The sequence below is a fragment of the Varanus komodoensis genome, unplaced genomic scaffold (genome assembly GCF_004798865.1).
Source record: "Varanus komodoensis strain SLA01 unplaced genomic scaffold, ASM479886v1 scaffold12, whole genome shotgun sequence".
Lineage (NCBI taxonomy): Eukaryota > Metazoa > Chordata > Lepidosauria > Squamata > Varanidae > Varanus > Varanus komodoensis.
Genome location: NW_025335349.1, coordinates 27,076,149 through 27,094,997, shown reverse-complemented (window position 1 = coordinate 27,094,997; position 18,849 = coordinate 27,076,149). Strand labels below are relative to the sequence as shown.

At 40.3% G+C, this 18,849-nt stretch overlaps 2 protein-coding genes across 2 annotated transcripts in view; both read left to right on the top strand.

Annotated features, from left to right (window-relative positions):
- Positions 1–2,107: 2,107 nt before the first annotated feature.
- LOC123019038 (transmembrane protease serine 12-like) lies at positions 2,108–13,063 on the top strand. The gene is made up of 5 exons (XM_044421478.1): positions 2,108–2,207; positions 4,948–5,149; positions 9,897–10,162; positions 11,839–11,981; positions 12,824–13,063. The coding sequence occupies exons 1-5, from the start codon at positions 2,108–2,110 to the stop codon at positions 13,061–13,063; spliced, it is 951 nt and encodes a 316-aa protein (XP_044277413.1).
- Positions 13,064–17,537: 4,474 nt separating this feature from the next.
- LOC123019037 (acrosin-like) overlaps positions 17,538–18,849 on the top strand; it is a 34,562-nt gene continuing 33,250 nt past the window's right edge. Inside the window, exon 1 of the mRNA XM_044421477.1 lies at positions 17,538–17,586. Coding sequence (XP_044277412.1) covers positions 17,538–17,586 — 49 coding nt within the window. The remainder of the gene's footprint in view (positions 17,587–18,849) is intronic.

Sequence of the window (18,849 nt, the reverse complement as noted above, 5' to 3'; positions counted from 1 at the left end):
CGCCACTTCAAAGTGCCACTGGAAACAGCATGGCATGATGCCCTACTGCCAGCAAGTTACCATTGCTGCAGCTGGGCATTAGAAAGCTACATGCCAGCGGGTAAGACAGGGAGTACTGAAAAACCAATCAGAGCTCAGCTGCAGTTGGTTCAGCCATTGCTAGGCTGAACAGGACAATGAAAATGAAGCCTGGTACATCTGTTGCAGCTGTGGCCACTCTTGGTGTGAAACTTGATGGCAGAAACATGAAAACCATAATTCTCAATATGCAGAAACAATGTGACTGGGATCACACATAACATGCAGTGGTGAAGCATGGAAACCTTACAACAGATGGTTGATTCTTCACATGGTTTCATGGAAACCAAACATGCCTGCACAGTTTCCAGCATGACTTGTTAAGTATGAACACAGCCAGTATATTTTAGGCAGTTACTAAGACTGAGCCAATTTGCCAACTATTAACATTTGACCAAGAAAAAACACCTTTTCTCCTTGGGACTGCTCAAAATGGTACATTGGGTTCCTTAGTATCAAGACTTATGTGCAGCTACTTATTTAAGAAGTATCCATAAATCTTAAAACTCAGTCCTATGTATGAGCAATCAGCAGTAGCTAAAGATACATTGTCTGTTATCAGGACCTGACATTTTAGTTGCCACAAGTCAGAATGGAAAATGTTATAAATCTTGCCCTTGTCAAGTACTGAAAAAATATAGATAACAGTACCTCTTTCCAATATAATACTATGCATCTACAGTCTGCTCCAAGGTGTTAATGAATTTTAAAAAGAAAAATTATTGGTTATGCCATTGGATGGGGGGAACAGAATCTAGTACTTTTCATAGCCTCGTAATATATTTTTGCCTTTTGTGGAGCCAGTGTGATGTAGTGGTTAAGAGTGTGGAGACTTGGACTCAGGCACTCTGGGTTCTAGTCCTCTTTCAGCCATGGAGCTAACTTGGGCCAGTCACAGACTGTCAGCCCAAGTTGTGTACAGCACTAGCTACATCCTATATATATACATCCTGTCAGAATGAACTCTCATTGAATTCATTGGGATATACTACAAGACTGCAACCTCAGTCTCAGATTGCAAATGAATAATTTGCGTGGTGCACAATAGTTGTTTTTTTCAGGGACTTTAACCCTCAATTAGCCAGGTTTGTTTTCTAACTGCTAGAGTCAAAAAACCCTACCAGCAAGGGCTACCTGAAAAGCTCTTTACTGAAGCATGCACACAGCAATACAGAGCAGCCTGCTTTTCTGACCCCAACTAGTAATCCAAAGGTTGCTCTTAGGTATAATCCTAAAAGCATAATCCTAAGTGCAACCCCATCGATCATTGATCATTTTGATTTTCCCTTTGCTCTTTCCTTTTGCCCATTGTTAATCTTTGAAGGTACCACATGCTGTTTTACCACATTCCACATTTCTGTTAACAGTAGACAAGCAGACAGCTATCACTATCTTGTTCAGTAGCCAGATTATAGACAGGATTGCAGTTTCAGCTAAACAGTTCGTTACACTAGCATTTCATTTGTGCACACAGAAATTGTTGATTTTTGTCAGCTACTGACAAACTTGAGGGGTTTACAACTTCTCTCGCTTTTCTGCTCATTGAAACCAGTTAAAGCAGCCCTTCAGGTGCCTGCCTCAGCAAGGTTGAACAGTTCAAGCACAGGGAATCAGAAATGTCCTATCATCTGGATATGGTGCCGGTGGTGTGGAAATGAACACAATCAGTTATTAAATCCAGCAGGTCAGATCACTGCAAAAAGCGAAGGCTAGACGAGTTAGACATAACGTGGTCAGGATGTGCATTCCCATCCAGTACCATTGACTGGTGTAAACCGGATGAAACAAAGGGGCCTTGTTTCGCTCCGTGTCAGCGTCGGGGTGCGGGGCACCTACAGCGTCGCTGCTGCCCATCTCGCCCTGCCACAGCTCCTCAGCTTCAGCCTCGTTCGCCCGAGAGAGAGGACGGAGGCGGACGCGAGGGAGGACGTGGAATCATGCCCACGTGGAAGCTCGGCGTTAGGCGGGCGGGTGCAAAAACGACGAGATGGGAGGAGGGCTGGCGGCCATTTTGTTTCCTTGACAAGCCATGCATCTTCCTTCCGTCCCGGCACCTGACTTCTGGGCGCTGCTTGTGCTGCTGAGTGGAACCCCCTTCAAAGTTCTGTCTTCCCTGCTCCCTATAAACGGTGAGCAGGGATTCCCGACGCCCGTCGCTGTATGCTGAGCGCTCCGGGAAAAACAAAGGAGGAACCCGGCATGGGCTGCTTAGCTCACCCGTTTGGGTCAGCACGCCGCCAAGACCAGAAGACAAACTGCGCCTGCGCATTGAAGGGGAGCGGGAGCCCTCACAAAAATTAGATCCGGGTAGTTTCTAACAGATGTGGGTGCCGTTGGGTGCGTCTGCAAGGCGCGTTGCCGACTCAAGGACGAGCCAAATGCGTTATGGGTGCGAAGGCGACGGGCGCAGAGGGTCTCCTCCGAGGATCATACCCCTAAGACTACTGGGAGCTGCTCCCAAGTTGGGTTCCCTCCCGCCGGGCGTTTTCCCAAGAGGTCGAGGCACGTGAGCCGCCTTTGAAATCCGCCCAGGCCAAGAGGCGGCGCACGCTGCTGCTTCTCTGGGTACAGGGGTAAGCAGAGCACGTGTAGCATTTAGCCCCAAAGAAAAGGACCTGGGGTTTAAGCCTGCTTCGAGGCCACGACCTCCCACAGAGAAAGTGGCTCAGTGAATAGGGTTGCTTCACGGGAATTGCTCAAGTGTTCACTTTGCCACGTTTTAGACGAACAGGAGCCCTTAAGTAAGCGCCTCAGGGTGACAGCACTATTAGCTCCATAAGAACATGAGAGCAAAGTTCATCTTGCCCAGTGTCTTTCACAGGGTAGGCCACCAACTAGTCACAGGAGCTCACAAACTGGAGCGAAGGAAATAGTGTCCAGCCGCTCATGTTCCCTAGTTGCTGGTATATGTAGGTATACCGGAGATAACATCCCAGTAACCCATCAGGACTACTAGCCACTAGTAGTCTCATATTCATGTATTCTTCCAATCCCTTTTTAAAACCATTCAAATTGTAGGCATCACTGGGGCTTGTGGAAGTGAATTCCATAATTTATGTGCTTTGTGAAGAAGTACTTCCTTCTATCCAGCCTGATTCTCAACACCATTCAGCTTCATGAGATAACCTCACATTCCAAAATTACAAGAATGCAAAAAACAAACAAACCACTTTCACCATGCATAATTTTGTAGACATCTATCATGTCTCCTCTCGCCTTTTACTAAGTTAAAGCCTGGTGTAACCTTTCCTTCTGGGAAGTTGCTTGAAGCCCCGTGATCATTTTAGTTGTCCTTTTCTGAACCTTCCCCAAATCTTTAATAACCTTTATTAGATACATTGACCAGAACTGTGCACAGAATTCCAACTGTGGTCACACAGATAATATGTATAAGAGGAGTACAATCTTGACAGTTTTATTTTCAGTTCCTTTTATTCCCTTTATTGGAAACTGTCCCAGATGGCTACTGCTATCATGCAAGCTATTCAAGCAGCAGCAAAATGAGGTAATTATTTCTGGCTTTTAAAATCATAAAATAATGCAAGCTGGCTGAATGTTCTATCATACACTAAAATGTAAACTAGAAAAACTGCAAATATATTTTAAAAAACCGACCATAAAGAGTAAAAACATTACACAAACAAGAAACATTAAAAGGTTAAAAGTAGCTAGATGTGACTGCTAAAATCAAAATGCATTATTATCCTACCCACTCAGCATTTCAAACAGTCATGTATTAATAGTAATCTCTTTTTTTAAAGTTTGCTGCATCAGTGCCCATTCAGTAATGACTATAATTGTTACCAGATCCATGCATGCAAATGTATCATTTCATGTTGGATCATGCATGCAAAACATGTATTAATCAGTAAGGGCACAATCCTACACATATTTAGGCACATTCTATCTAAATGTACACATGACTCTGTAAATGTACAAATGATTTGTAAAATTCAGTATTAAAAGGCCATTCTGATGTAATATAAATAGAGGGAGGAGCAAACACTCTCTTCACCTCATGTAGGACTAACCCTCTTTTCATTTTTTTTTCCCCAGCTTCTGGTTTTATGGTAGTGGGATCCTGGTCCCCCCCCCCGCCCCCCTACCACGTTTTGAATAATACAATATAACAAGAATAAGGTTGGGAACAAAAGGGAGGAAGAGAAGATGGATGCATAACCTTAAGTGTGCTACATACAGCAAAACTTTCAGGGAGCCTCTGTTACACTGTATCAGTTGTTTGACTGTCAAAAGATGGCTCCTAAAATAATAAGAATGTGGTTTAAACATTTAATGTAATTGTTTTATTTATTAGTCAGATATATTCCATATTCCATAATTTAGGACATGCATGTGCCATCAATCTTGATTTCACAGGTTGCAATCTTAACCACCATTTACAGAGAAGTATTTTACAGTTATATTAGATATTAAATAATGTGAATTCCCTATCCAAAAAAATAAAAAAATAAAAATCCCATTGATTACTCAGTAGGTTTCAAGTTTTAATAACATCCTTAGAGCATTTGCTCTATCATCCCTTGAATCAAGTAATCTCAATTCTTTTGCACCAACATTTAATAAAGATTATGCATAATAGTTAGTGGTTTACTGACTAGTTGAGACTTGCTTTATTTCTGCAACAGAATGTGGCTCAGTATCAGAACTGATCTGCCAAACTGATCAATTTAAAATAATGAGCAAGTAGACAGCATTTAGTTCAAATGCATAATTCCTGAATGTAAGTTGCATTATGCTGCAATCCAGTACCCATTTACTTGAGAATAAGTTCAGCTTGTGCAGACATGTATAGGATTGTCCTGTTACAACCACTGAATTTCACCAATATAACTGTGTTTTGATTTCTAGAATGTGGAAAAAGGCCTCTTATGAATCAGATACCAATAGGGACGCGGATTGTAGGTGGACATGATGCTGAAGTCGGCGCATGGCCGTGGCAAGTTAGTCTTCAGATTTATGAAATTGGCCTAGGCTACTATCATATATGTGGTGGATCTCTAATTAATAACAACTCAGTATTGACAGCAGCACACTGCATTAAATCATCTATGTATGTATTTTTCTCTTTTCAATCTTTTCCTTCCATATGAGGTGTGAGAAAGGTGTGGTGATCAAACAAGCATTGGCTTAATTTTAAAATGTATGCAGTTCCCTCATCCTTTTTCCGTTGTCATGCCCTTTGGCCCTCAACGGACTGTGCTGCAACATTTTATTATGAGCCCTAACTTGTTCTCTGACTACTACCCGTTATGCTCACACTCCAACCTCTCCCCCTATGGGCAATATATGGGCAACTATGTTGGTGATGCATGACACAACTATGGGCAATCATGCTGGTGATGCATTTTCTGGAAAAAGTAGAACTGGACAATTTTCCAATGTTTTTAACAATTAATTCCACCATCTCTAATAGCTTCCTGTGTGTGTCTTGTACTATTCCCAGACAGTTTCTACATTTTGTCAAATGCTTCTTCATACTGGTTGCCTTGTTAGCATATTCCTGCTCACAATATTTAGAGTTATCGATTTATATGTGACTGAGCAGGACTTTCAACTTTCTTCACCCTGACAGAAGGGTCAGTACGCAGGAATGTGAACAGTGCTTCCAAAAATGGAGTGGAGTCAGGGAGCAAGTATGCTACTGACTGAAAGTTGGATGTGCTAAAATGGCAGGGCATGAAAAATGCTTTAAAAACAATGCCAACTGCAGGCCAGAGAACTGTTTGGTTTTGCCTGGATGGAATGCACCCTTAAACTGTGATCTTGATTGCATAAAAGTTGATGTCATTCCTTTCTCTCTCTTGTAGCTAGAATGAGCCCACCCAGTGAAAAGTGAGGGCTTCTGAAATGTGGTCATACCAACTTTCAGCTCCAGCCTTGCCTTCTGCTGGAATGTTGCCTTTGAAAGTATTCAAGAAGGGAATGCAGTCCCTTGGCTAAAATATGTTTTCCCACTCCTGTACTGGAGTATTGTGTAGTATTAAATAGATCAGGTTTAAAGCTGGCTCCTAGCACTAAAGATGTGTAGCAATGGGAAGCAGAGGTTTTTGTGGCATACGTCACCTCAACCTTTCAAAAGACCATAAACTGTTAATATAGGTGGGGAAAACCTGCAGGCTGGATACAACTTGTAGAGTTTCCTGTTCAGGCCTTCCAATGTCTTCTCTTTGGCCTTTTCTCTTGGCATGGAGCAGCTGTTCTCTTTGTTCAGCTGTTAATCAGAGGTTCTCAGCAGGGATTTTCAATCCCAGTGTGTCTTGGTAGGTGGAGAGGTTTAAACCTCACCACTCAGAGCATCATGACAGGAGTGAAAATGTGGCCCCTCCACTGATTTGCAGAGATCAGCTAAGGAGTACAGGCAGTTAAATCCCCCAAAGGCTGATTGGTGTTGATCCGCCAAGAAAGGAGAGCCTGGGAATGGTCTGTCTGAATAAATGGGGTATGTGAGTGTCAGTGAGAAAAAGAATGTTTCAGGGGCAGGGATGGCCGCTCCCACTTTTGACATGCAACTCAGATTTCTTGCATAGAAATTTGGTCCTTTGGACAGAAAAAGGTTCCCGGTTTCTGTGTCAGAGGTTCATGAATGCTGTTGGTGATTAGGGTTCAGTATAATATCAGTAGTTACCCAGTCCTGTCATTCATGTCTATGGAGGCATTTGCAGAGGTGATCTACCTTGACTCAGGGGATTTCAGTGAGTTTTAATATGAGAGTTTCCTTTTTGTAGATGATACTGCTCTGTCTATTTCAAACCCAGGTACTGCACCATCTGCAGTTCAAGACCTACTTAGAGAGCATGATACAATGTTAGTGTATTTGATACATTATAGTAAATCTGAATGCATTTCAATATTTCTAACAATCTATTAAAAGTTTCACATTTGAGAATTGCACCTGGAAGCATTTAGATGTACACATTTTTATTTAGATGTACACATTTTTATATCTCTGTTACAAATCTTAGAATGCAGGTAACTTTACTCCTTTTTCAAAAGGGTTCTTCCCAAAAATAATTTTTGATAGGCTGTTACCAAAAACTGATTGCTATCTAGGTTGTCCATCTGTGTGAAATTCTAAGTAGTATTGCCAGGAACTCTTTCCTTCAGCTCAGTTCCAAAGAAATAATAATAATTTGCCTCAAAATAGCCAAAAATATACAGGAAAATAGAACCTTGTGAGATATTCTAAAAATATAAAAGGTAGCTTAGCAACCATGCGGTATAGCTCATGGGGAAGGTTTTATTGAAAACTTACCTTTTAAGTACAAGGTAAACATATGTCCAGATATAAAAGGGAAGCTTATTTGGGAGTTAGAAGGAAAAGGAGTAAAATAAGAAAAGGCAACGATCTCACACAGAATTCCTAATAAAATGAGTGATTTTAATCTTATTTAATGAAGTGTTTGGGGGTTTTTTCCCTCCTTTGAGAAGGGTGCTTGGGAATATAACTCCCATGATCCCTGTGCACTGGCCATGGTAGATTCTATGGGAATTGTAGACTAAAAGGTCTGCAAGGTACTTGGCTGAATAAGGCTATTCTTCACCATCTGGATATTAACTATCTTTTGGCACCAGCATGGAGCCAAATGATCACTTTGGTCATTTGAGGCAAGGATTTGGCAGTTAAATACATTTTGTTATTCCTTTAAGCCTTGTAGTGGTGTAGATAGCTGACTTGCCAACTATGCATACTTGCTCTGTCATATGTGACAGCTCACCTGCTTAAAACTATGAAAGTTTTGTTTAGTGCACAATGGAAAAGCATTAAATCTCTGTTGGTAATAGCATGGTTTGATAAAGCATGGGAGGTCTAAAAATATGACAAGCTGTTTTCTTAAAGGCAAAATTAATTCTATTTGCAAGGATGCATTTTTGGAAATATGATTGTCATTCGCTTTCTTAGAACAAAACAGAATCAACATTCCCAGTCTCAAAGTTCACAGAGTTTCGGCTACAGGCAGCATAGAAATGAAATAAATAAAGCCATCCTTATTTTCTGTCAGGTATAATATAGCAGCTTCTCAATGGTTCTGATTACGTAAAATGCCTGATACCCGGCTTTGATTAGCTGTTCTTCATCTGAAGGAAGCTGGTTTCTGTGCTGTTTTCCCTGTATTCTACATTCAACAATACCTTCATGGAATTCTAACTATTTTCCTCTTCTGTTTTTATATGCAAATAATTTTTAAAACCCCACCTCAGTCAATTGCAATAGGACAGGGGTATTGAAACTCAGGTCACAGGCAAAGCCACCCTACTCAGGGTTCTACTCAGGTTTGCCAGGTTGTGCTGCATTCCCTGACAGATTTGCATATTTCCCCCATTCTAAATGGTTGGTTACTGGCAGTAAGAGTTTTAAGCTACATTGGTTTGGCCTACCCAGTTTTGCCTTTGACCCTGTTTACCACTAGAATATGATTTCAAGAGTGTCTTTGAAATTGAAAGTGGCTTTCTGGCTGAAAGAAATTCCACATCTTGTTATGGAAGAACAAATTGTTGCTCTGGTCTAGCCAATCCTAACCAGGTGCCCTCCAGATGTTTTGCATTACAATTGCATGAATCCTGGACCACAGGCCATGTTGGCCGGGATGGATGCAGGGTACCTTGTTGGGAAAGCTGCTCTATTATACATTTGATTAAAACTATTTTAAATGTGGGAGAAAACTGTAATCATGGAGAGAGGATGAAAAAGTTCCTCTGTTGATTGGCAGGATCAAAACATCATTCAGCTCCCACAGTTGCTACTGAAAAGATCTGACTCCTGTTACTTCAGACTTCAGTTTTCACTGTATTTTCTGATTCATTTATTCATTCATTTTACTTTGCTATCATCCAACAGGATCCAGCATTCTTTCAGGCCTGGAAGAAAAGCAAGGAAGAATATGAGATGTATTTAGGTTTAGTTTCAACAGGGTAAAGGAATGACACCTGCTGTAAAGGCATGGGTATTGAAAAGAAACACTGAAACCAAGAGGAAGAGATGCCATGGCATTCTGTTTGGAACTAGTGGAGTGTTTTAGAGTGCTTCTGTAGAACTCATTAGTCCTTAAAACAAGCCCACATCTGATTCACCCCACATTCCAATGCAGTTACTAGAAAGGCTGGTGGACTGAGGCTGAGAGTGGTTTGAGTATCTCAGATGAGAAATGAGGTACAGTGCAATTACTATTTCCAGCCAAATCAACCACTGTTACCCACAGCTTGGGTACTTAGTCACATCTCTAATAGCCCAAGTTACTGTTAAACTAAGAAAAACACGTAAGAATTCCACATGTAAAAGCACAACAGGACTCAGCAGCAATTATATTCATTTTTTGAAAATGAGCCTAGCGAAAGGTTTTGAAAGTTTCATGGCATGGAAGGTAATATATTCCAGTTTAGGGTATACATGTTAACATGGGATTTATTTCATTCCACTTCCAAATCATGGCATACCCAGTGGGATTTTTTTTTAACTTTGGAAAACAATTACCAGTGGCAAACCCACAAACTGCTCAGTTTCAAAAGAGGTTTGCCATGCAGCATTGGGTGGCTACCGCCTAAGAAACATGAGCCTAAAGTGTTGGTGTACATAAGTATTTTTGCTTTGGATCGTGGGGTGCATCCAATCTGTTGGAACTCTTACGTTCCTACATGCATTACTAGTACACTCTTACCATTTAATCTGAGTTTGGGTTGGTTCAGGTTTAATTGTTGCACATAGCATGAAGCAAGAGACAGCTTTCAAATCTCCAAGTTTGTAAAATAGCAATTCTAAAATTATCGTAATTGAGTCTATAGATTTTTTTATTCTATCCTAGGAACCCATCTTTTTGGAGGATTACAATTGGTTTGCATCATCTTCATGAATACAACTCTCGTACTGTAACACGCCGAGTCAGAGCTATCACAATTCATTCTAATTACACGCCACAAAACTATGAAAATGATATTGCTTTGTTTACACTAATAAAATCTATCAAATACAATGACTATATTCAGCCCATCTGCCTACCGGATATTAATCTTTTCATTAATTCTGAGTACCCATGTTACATAACTGGATGGGGAAATACAAAGGAGAAAGGTATCTTATTTTTCATTTAAGCTAAACCATTAGTTCGGTGATCTCAGACACAGTTCTTTGCTGACTGTATCAGGGCTACTTTGCATATCTTGTGAAAGGAAATCTGAATCTGCCACTATAACATGCTTGCAGCGACAGTAACATTTTATATTTCTGGGGATACTCAAACAGAAAAACCATGGTTTGATTACAAAGACTTGAACCCATCTATTGCTTAGACCAGAATATTTGTTCCATCTTTCACATTTATCATGACAAAAAATAAAATACATTAAAGCTTTACCTTAAAAGATTATAAATCTCATTGGATGTGGTATTTGCCTCATCTGTGTAAGAATTTTATCTGAATAAAACCAATTTGTAAGCCAACATTTTTGTCTAGTCTTAGTAAAAAGTCTGGTAGGTTAGTTCCAACTGAGTACTACTCTCATAATGTAGGCTGAAAAACATTGTTAACAAAACTGATGGCACATACCACTAGATTTCAATCTATGAATTATAATTTAAATAAAAATTGTGGACACTGGTCAATCTAGAAAAGATAAATTTCCTTCTTCCAAACAGGAATATTAAAATTACTTTAAAAGTAGCTTCTCTAGATTGGGCTTTTGTGGAAACTTCATTGTGCACATTGTACACTTGAGTAAACTGTATTTTGAGCTGTACATTTTCTGAACTACTATATATAACATTTTGTTGTGGTGATGGGTGAGCAGGTAAACAGAATAGTTTTTCTAGCTACAAATTCTACAAAAGGAAAGAATAAACTCTTTCTATATGAACTAAATAATGGAACTACACATGTCCACACCACAATATGCACACAGTCTGTGTCTGCTGCTAACCAGAATTTGCTGCAGCTGCAGAACAATGGTAAGATTCTTGAGCCTTACGCCACAATCCTGTATGCAAAAAGAAAACATGTCTTAGACTTGGGATGCCCTACTTAGCCATGCTGGGGGCTATAGGTCATTTTTCTTTCTAAATATACAGTGGTACCTCGGCTCACAAATGCCTCGGTTCACGACCAAATTGGGCTGTGAACAGAAATTTCATAAAAATTTTGCTGCACGTTGTGAATGCTGCATCAGGTGACGATCGCAAGCCCGCCTTCCCTGCATAGGCATGATCAAGGTCATGCTGAGGGGGAGATGGCCGCATTCGTGCTGGGAGGGAGATGGCCGCGACTGCGCCTGTGTTCCCTGCCCGAGTGTGCCCACACCCACCTCTCCCCGCACACATGCCTCCCCGCTACGCACCCGCACCCATCTCCCCCCACCACTCCCCACATGATCACAGAAGGGGAGATGGCCACAATCTTTGTTGTTCTCTGTTACTTTGCTTCAAATTTTTGTGAGTAAAAAAAAATAGTTGAACGGATTAACCTTATTTACATTGACCCTTATGGGAAAATTTGACTTGACTCATGACCAATTTGGGTCACGACCAGAGTTCTGAAACAGATTAAGTTTGTGAGACAAGGTCCCACTGTATATAAGATTGTGCCCTTAGTTTGTTAACTAATGCAGGTTCTCTAAACTGCATAGAGAACAAACCTCATCTGTTAGAAGAATTGCAGTGGCAGAAGTGCTGCCCACATCCTGCAGTCTTGCATACTGCCTTCTTTCGGAGAGGTATCAACATACTTCCATCAGTATTTTGTGTTTTCCTTGCAGGTAGAGAAAGACTTGTATTACAAGAAGCTCGAGTAAGAATTATTCCACTAACTACGTGTAATAGAAATGACTGGTATGGAGGAAAAATAACATTCAATATGCTTTGTGCTGGTTCTGAAAGTGGACATGTCGACAGCTGCCAGGTATACTGAATCCATTTTGGGACTTGTTATGTGCTCCCCATGCAACTGTTTTTTCGTATTATGTAATCTGTTAAAGTAGTTTAAACTTGGGAAACAAAATCTGGCTGTTACCACCTTAAGAGATAAAAACAGCATTTGTTGTGTCATAGTAAAATTCAAGAGATATGATGATTTTTATCACTGATCTGCACACACCTTATTTGCTCTAATCTTTGGATAAAAATAGAAAACAGAATTCCCAGTCTGCTTACAATTAAAGAAAAAAGACATTTCTAACTCAGATTTGAAAGAATATGAAAGTAACATTAAATAATTCTAACTTAAGTTCAAAACAGCCACAAATATTTTAAATTGTTGCATCACTGAAGACCTTACTATTGATTGATAAATGGATATAGAATATAAAAGCAGAGGAGTCTTACATAAAGGGCAGGGCTTTTGTTTCTATTCCAATCATTTGGAGAGTTTGCTTCTATTCAAAACCAGCAACATGGAAGTAAAGGGTAAGGGTGTTTCTTCTTAATAACTGTGTACATAATGTATTGTTATGATAACTAAGACTGGATGATTCTGTCACATAGTTTGTAGTGTAAACATATAGAAATAGTAGCTGGAAATTCCAGAATGCTCATGTTCAAATAAAATTCTGTAAGAATTCTGCTATTAGATGCAGTAATCCAACCAAAGTAACATTACCCAGGGTTCCCACATTTATATGTTTCCTGTGTTCTTTTGTTAATTTATGGAAACCATAACTCAGATTTATTGCATTATGATCTTTCTGCATTTTAAAACTCCAGATCATTCACACCATATAGCGATACTGTATTTTTCACTTTCAGGGAGACAGCGGTGGACCTCTGGTGTGTTATATTCCAAAAACTTCCAGGTTTTATCTCATAGGAATCACAAGTTTTGGGTATGGTTGTGGCCGACCAAAACATCCAGGTGTCTATGTTCGTTCAGCTAATTACAGAAGATGGATAGATGCAAATCTCCTTGCTAAAACTACCACTGTGAACTTTGGATTTTTCCCAGTCTTTCTGACTGTTGGATGGGCAATCTTCCATATTGTTTCATAAAGAGGCAAATTCTCATTTCACTAGAATGATTCAGTTGCTTTTATATCATAATGCTTTTGCACTGAAATGAAGTTTCTTTACTAGAATTAATTATCATTAACACTCAGTAGACTTTATCTTCTTTTCTACCTGACTACCTCCAAAAATGTTTCATGTGTAATTTAAAAATCTAAGCTAACAAGCAGTGGTTGCATAGGTATATTTTATGGTCTACAAATTACATAATGACAATCATATTCTTTGGCCAACTTTTGAGAATGAATACTAAAAAAACTTGAAGGTGGTCATTTAGCATATGATGAAATGGTTGTCTTCCAAGTGAAGATATAAAAAATAAGGTATAATTTTTCAAGCATCGGTCTTGCAAGCATTTGCTCATAAGTAGTTAGTAGTATTGGGGTTTAAATATGAGAAAGTTTGATCTTAATAATTATTCACTTTGCTATATGTTCAACACACCATATTAAATCTTCCAAGTGGAAGAAAAGATTTGTTAATTATTTTTTAAAAAGCCAATAACTGACATAGGCAAATGTCCTAAACCCATTTATTAGGGGTATCATCAAATTCAGAGTAAACATATATAGCCTGCACTAGCAGTATTTCAATTCCCCCATTATTAGGCCTAAACAAATCCTGCATTCACATAATTTTATAATACTATAGGGTAAAATAATGAGACCACTTGAAACTGTTATTTTGGATTCCTCAGTTATCTTATTACTGAGATAAAAAGTACATTTTAAACAAAATAGTTATACATATTTTAGCTGAGCAGCTTAATATGAAGGTAACAAGATAAGTGGTCACTAATGTTTACTACAAGATAGAACAGTAAATAGTAAATAACATGATGGGGAAGAGCCATGCAGAGAAGGAAGCTGTGGCAAAAGAAAAGCCATGTGTAAGGGAGATTGTAAAAGCATGATCAAGTAAACTTTCCATCAGTTTCTTCCACTGCTAGCAGATGGAACATTTTCAGGTATAATTGCTGGAATGATCCATTGAGATGGGATTGTCCCAATCTGTGTGATTGTTGCTGAAACAGACAGATCATATACTAGTGGTGCCAACCAGAAAAGAATACTTGTTTTTTAGGCATTTCTGCAATTGTGCTGATTTGGAAAGTAGATAAGAACCTAGCACTGAACCTTTTGATTACAAAGTCTCCTGTAATCAGCTTTTGAATCCCCCCTCCCACTTTTTGCTTTAGATGTGTTACTTAGATGTGACCGTTTAAATCCTTGCCATGGCAATGGATAATACAGGGATCTTGCCAGGCTAGTGTCTTGCATCTGGCATGTGTCCTTTCTTATTGTCTGTTAATATGAGGAACACCCTATTTTCAAGACTAAAGTTTTCAGGAGAGTTATTGTTTTTAGTAACTAGGTCATTATATTTTTTATGTCATACACGGATTGATGTATTTTCATTTGTCCCCAGAGAAATATACATAACAGTACTAAAATAATTAAGAGGCTGTTAAAATGCCATTACTTTTTGAATTCTATTTCACATGAGAACAATCTTTCTTCTTGTTTGATATTCTTTTAAAAATGGAGTCGCACACTCTAATTTAGTTGATATGCTGATGATGTACAGTATTTGTCTGAAAAGAGGAACCACTGTTATGTATATCACACAAACATAATATCAGCATAGATAAATTTGTAAATTAATAAGAATAAAAACAATTTGTATTAAGCAAGAATAAAATTCTTATTTCCTCTCATAACCTTTCTTTCTCCTTAATACCATAAGCCCTTGTCTTCATAAATTTGAAAATAAACTCGATTGAACTCAGTAAGGCTAACTGCCAATACATCATGAATATAATGTATACTCATCACCACAACTGTGTAGGTTAAGCTAGAAGTCTATGACTAGTGCCAAGCCACTAGCAAGTCATGGCTGAGTGGAGATTAGAACCCAGATCACCCCAGTCCCCTGTACCACACTCAAACCATCACACTATTGCGATTTCTCATGTTTTATTTTAAACATGTATATACCATTCAATAGCCAGCGGCTCTCTGAAAGGGTTCACAGAAGGCAGAAAAAAATGTCTTCACTGGCCAGCCATTCTAGAATACTGGGAATTGGACTTTTTGTCTGTAATGCATGAGATTGTATCCTGAACAGTTTATAACCTAGATCCCTAGGGGATTGTTTCCACCTCTATGCAGCCTATGAGGAACCCTGACATGGTCAACTGAGAAGTATAAAGGATTTTTATAGCTGTCATTAAAATTTACTGGTTCTATGCCAGGACTGTGCCTCAACAAGCCCTGGTTTGTCTTCCGCAACAGCTGTCGCTTGTACTAGAGCTGACCAAATCAAGCTATTCAAACAGAGGAGTTTTGCACCCAGAAAAATACCACGTCGTCCATACCCTCTGTGCCTACCCAGCCTCACGAAGTTCCTCGATTAAGAGCTGTAACAGCGATCCTGAAACGTACAACGTGAAGCTGCGCGGCGTGATGTTCAACGTCACCTGCCCCGAGAAGGAGAAAAGGCGAGCCGGCCGCCATTTTGTTTCCTCCAAAGACAATGCGGCGGCAATGGTTTCACCCCGCTTCAGCTTCCTTCTTGGCGCTGTTCGTTCTGATGAGTGAAGCCCCGCCGCAGAACTTGCTTTCTCTGATCCCTACAGACGGTGAGCAGGGCTTCGTTCCGCACTGTCAGAACACGTCGAAGGGCCCACGCTGAACAGGCTCCTTGGCTCGTTAGGCACGAGCACGCCGCGAAGGCGCGGGACGAAGTGCGCCTGTGCGTGGAGGCGGGGAGAGGGGAACCCCCCCCCGAAAACTACTAATCCCGGCAGCCCCCAGGACAAGCGGATACCGTGGCGGGCGTACAAGTACTCATAGCGCAACTCCAGCGCTACCCCGGTATGCTTGCAAGGGCGCCTTAGAGTTTTGGCTGGATATTTTCTGGCAAAGGATTCTAGTCAACCACAGGACATGGTGGAATTTGAATCACACAAGGGAAAGTTTCAAAGATTCACGGCTGGCTGGAAGCTTCTCCCAGCTCGGGCTCAGTTGGTTGTTCCCAGCAGTTATACGAGCGTAGGAAAGTAAATCGTTCGTGGTCGTTGCTTTATTGACCGTTTTTCACAGGTCAGACTAGCAGCAGCCCTTAAAGAAGCCCCTATGTGTGGCAGCAGCAACGCTTATTTAGAGGCGCTTCCTGACATCCACTATTATTTATGCATGTATGATTGCCAAATATAAAATTTCCAGGGGACAGTGATAGTTTTCATATATGTACTGATAAATTCTTAGTGGTAGGTGACATCTGTTATGCTCATGCTCTTTAATATTTCATATTAAACCGTACTTCAGTACAGTTTACCTAAAATAGAAGAAGGAAGACTCTGCTATATCAGATAATTCAACAGGCTGTCATCCCAACCATATTTGCAGCAAAGTAACTTCCATAGATAGTACATATTTGAAATTTCCACATAATGTGGATGATAGAGCAGGGTGTGGTGATCGGGTTATAGTCACACATTGGACTATGGGAAGATCTGGGTTGAAATCTCCACCAAGGCACCGTTCTTGTAATTTTGTGTAGCTCTCTCAGCATGGCAGTTTGTTGTAAGGATTATATTGTGGAGTGGGGTAGCTTGGACACTGGCTTGGACACTGCCCTGATTATGGAGGAAGGGTGGAAGGAAAACAACAGTCAGCAATTATGCATCCTGTGTTAAGATAGGGTAGCATCTTTAAAGCATATATTATTCCTTTGCATCCTGTAAGCTGTAAATTCTTTTGGAACAATTTTAGATGTTAAGAATACTTTTGAATCATTCAGGCTTGCTTCATCTCTCTAACAAGTAATGACCAAGTTCATATGACATGACAACCTATTGTGAATAACTAGTCAGGATGGGTTGTTATATTGGCTGGACCTGGACCACTTATTGCAGGATGGCTTATTTTCAGGCAAAATGCTATCCTTAAAACACATGGCTTGTTCTACTGGTTTGTTCAACACATGAAGGGTTGTTGTGCCATTTAAACCCAAGAGGTTGTCTCCATCTTGGCTTTCAGGGAGCAGCCAGTGCACCACTTGAAAATGTTACAGAATTCAACCAGTCAACAGCTAGGGCAAACCCAGGTGGACCCCAGACCCGAGTCAATAGGAGGCTGAGATGAGACTTAGAGCTAAAATAAGCTTTATTCTAATGCACTATAGAATAAAGGGAGACAAAAGGTGACATTCAGCCCAAAGCAGTGTCTCGAAAGTTGCACCCTGGTACATGTGTTTTATACCCTAAGTAAGCAATTAGGTCACCTAATACACATCTAATGCATCAATACATCAATGTACCTGCATCCTCACTGCTGTTAACCTCAAAGAGTCTTTTCTTCTGTCAAGGACCAGACATTTCCCATATCTATTTCTTATCTGCTTGAGATTCACACAGGCTTGCCATGTTCTTACTCCCTGCACATTTGCAACTTTCATGGCGGCTATCGCCAGTTTCCACCGTCCCTTTGAGTTCTGTATTCGAGGTCAGACTAGCTTGTTAGCTGTGGGTTACACAAAGTTCATTTTGTTCTTCTCCCCCCTCCCTTCTGGAACAGTATAACTGTGGTGTTTTTACTCTGTGGCCTCCCTCTGGCCAACTATTCTTGGGGCCTTCCTCTAGCCAGCTACTTTTGGGGTGCTTTGGGGTGCTGCAATTGGCAACAAAAAGAACAGCAGAACTTATACTTTGCTGCTGTTTGCAATCCCTCCTGTGGCACTTCCAGTGACAGCTCCTCCACTAATACCCAAATGGTGCTTTGCAATAACTGTCAGTGATATACTGCCATATATGCCTTGCATATATTTCTGCTCTATTTATTTTCTAGCCATGGAATTTTTGTATATTTTGCAGTCAAAATATTCACAAATTTGATAGACAGTTAAAAAAAACCTTAGAGATGGCAGAATGGGGTGCCAACACTAGTGCCCTAACATGGCCCTATCCAGCTGCCTTCTCAGGCTGGGATGGGGTGTTGGGATTAGAACTGTCAGAGAACTGCAGTAACCACAGCAGAAAGTGTTCTGCAAAGAAGGGGAAGTAATATCTTTCCTTTCTGAAGATACTTCCCTTGGATACAGGCGCAGAGAGCTTTCAGGTCAACAGCTGAATTCCAGAGGACTACATCTCTAAGGGGAACATGTTGTCACCACTCCTTTTTACCTTCTTTTTTCTCCTTTAATGGTAATTTTCACTTGACAGTTTGGTGGCTATAAGCAAAAGAGCCTATAAGCAATCTAGATTCCTCAGTTTCTTTTTAAGTCACCAATTGTGCTTTATTCACAGTAGCAGCTGGAATTTACAATGACGCTGAATAGGCAAGAGTCTGCAGAATATTAGCAGTAAATGTGTACTTCTGTACCTCTGAAAGAAAGACCCCCAGTACACAAAAACATCAGAAAGATGTGTGTGCATTACCGGGACTGAAAAAATGAAAGAATCTGATTCCAATTGTACATTTTTGAAGCTTTGGTAAAAAACAAAAGTTGCATGAAAATGTGTAGCAATCAGAGGGGAGGGAGGGAGAAGATGGGTTCTGCCAAAAAGGACACTCAAATACTAGTTGGAGGACCATGGGGAAGGGAGGAGGAGAACAACCCATAATGAGCCCAATCACCTGCTCCATGAACAACTAAATGACTGTGATGCGTATACATAATGGCTTAGTATGTTCTGTGAACCACCACTGTGGTTAGAAAGAAAGTTATGCCAGACTGATCAATTTAAATGTCTTCTAGCATCTACTTTA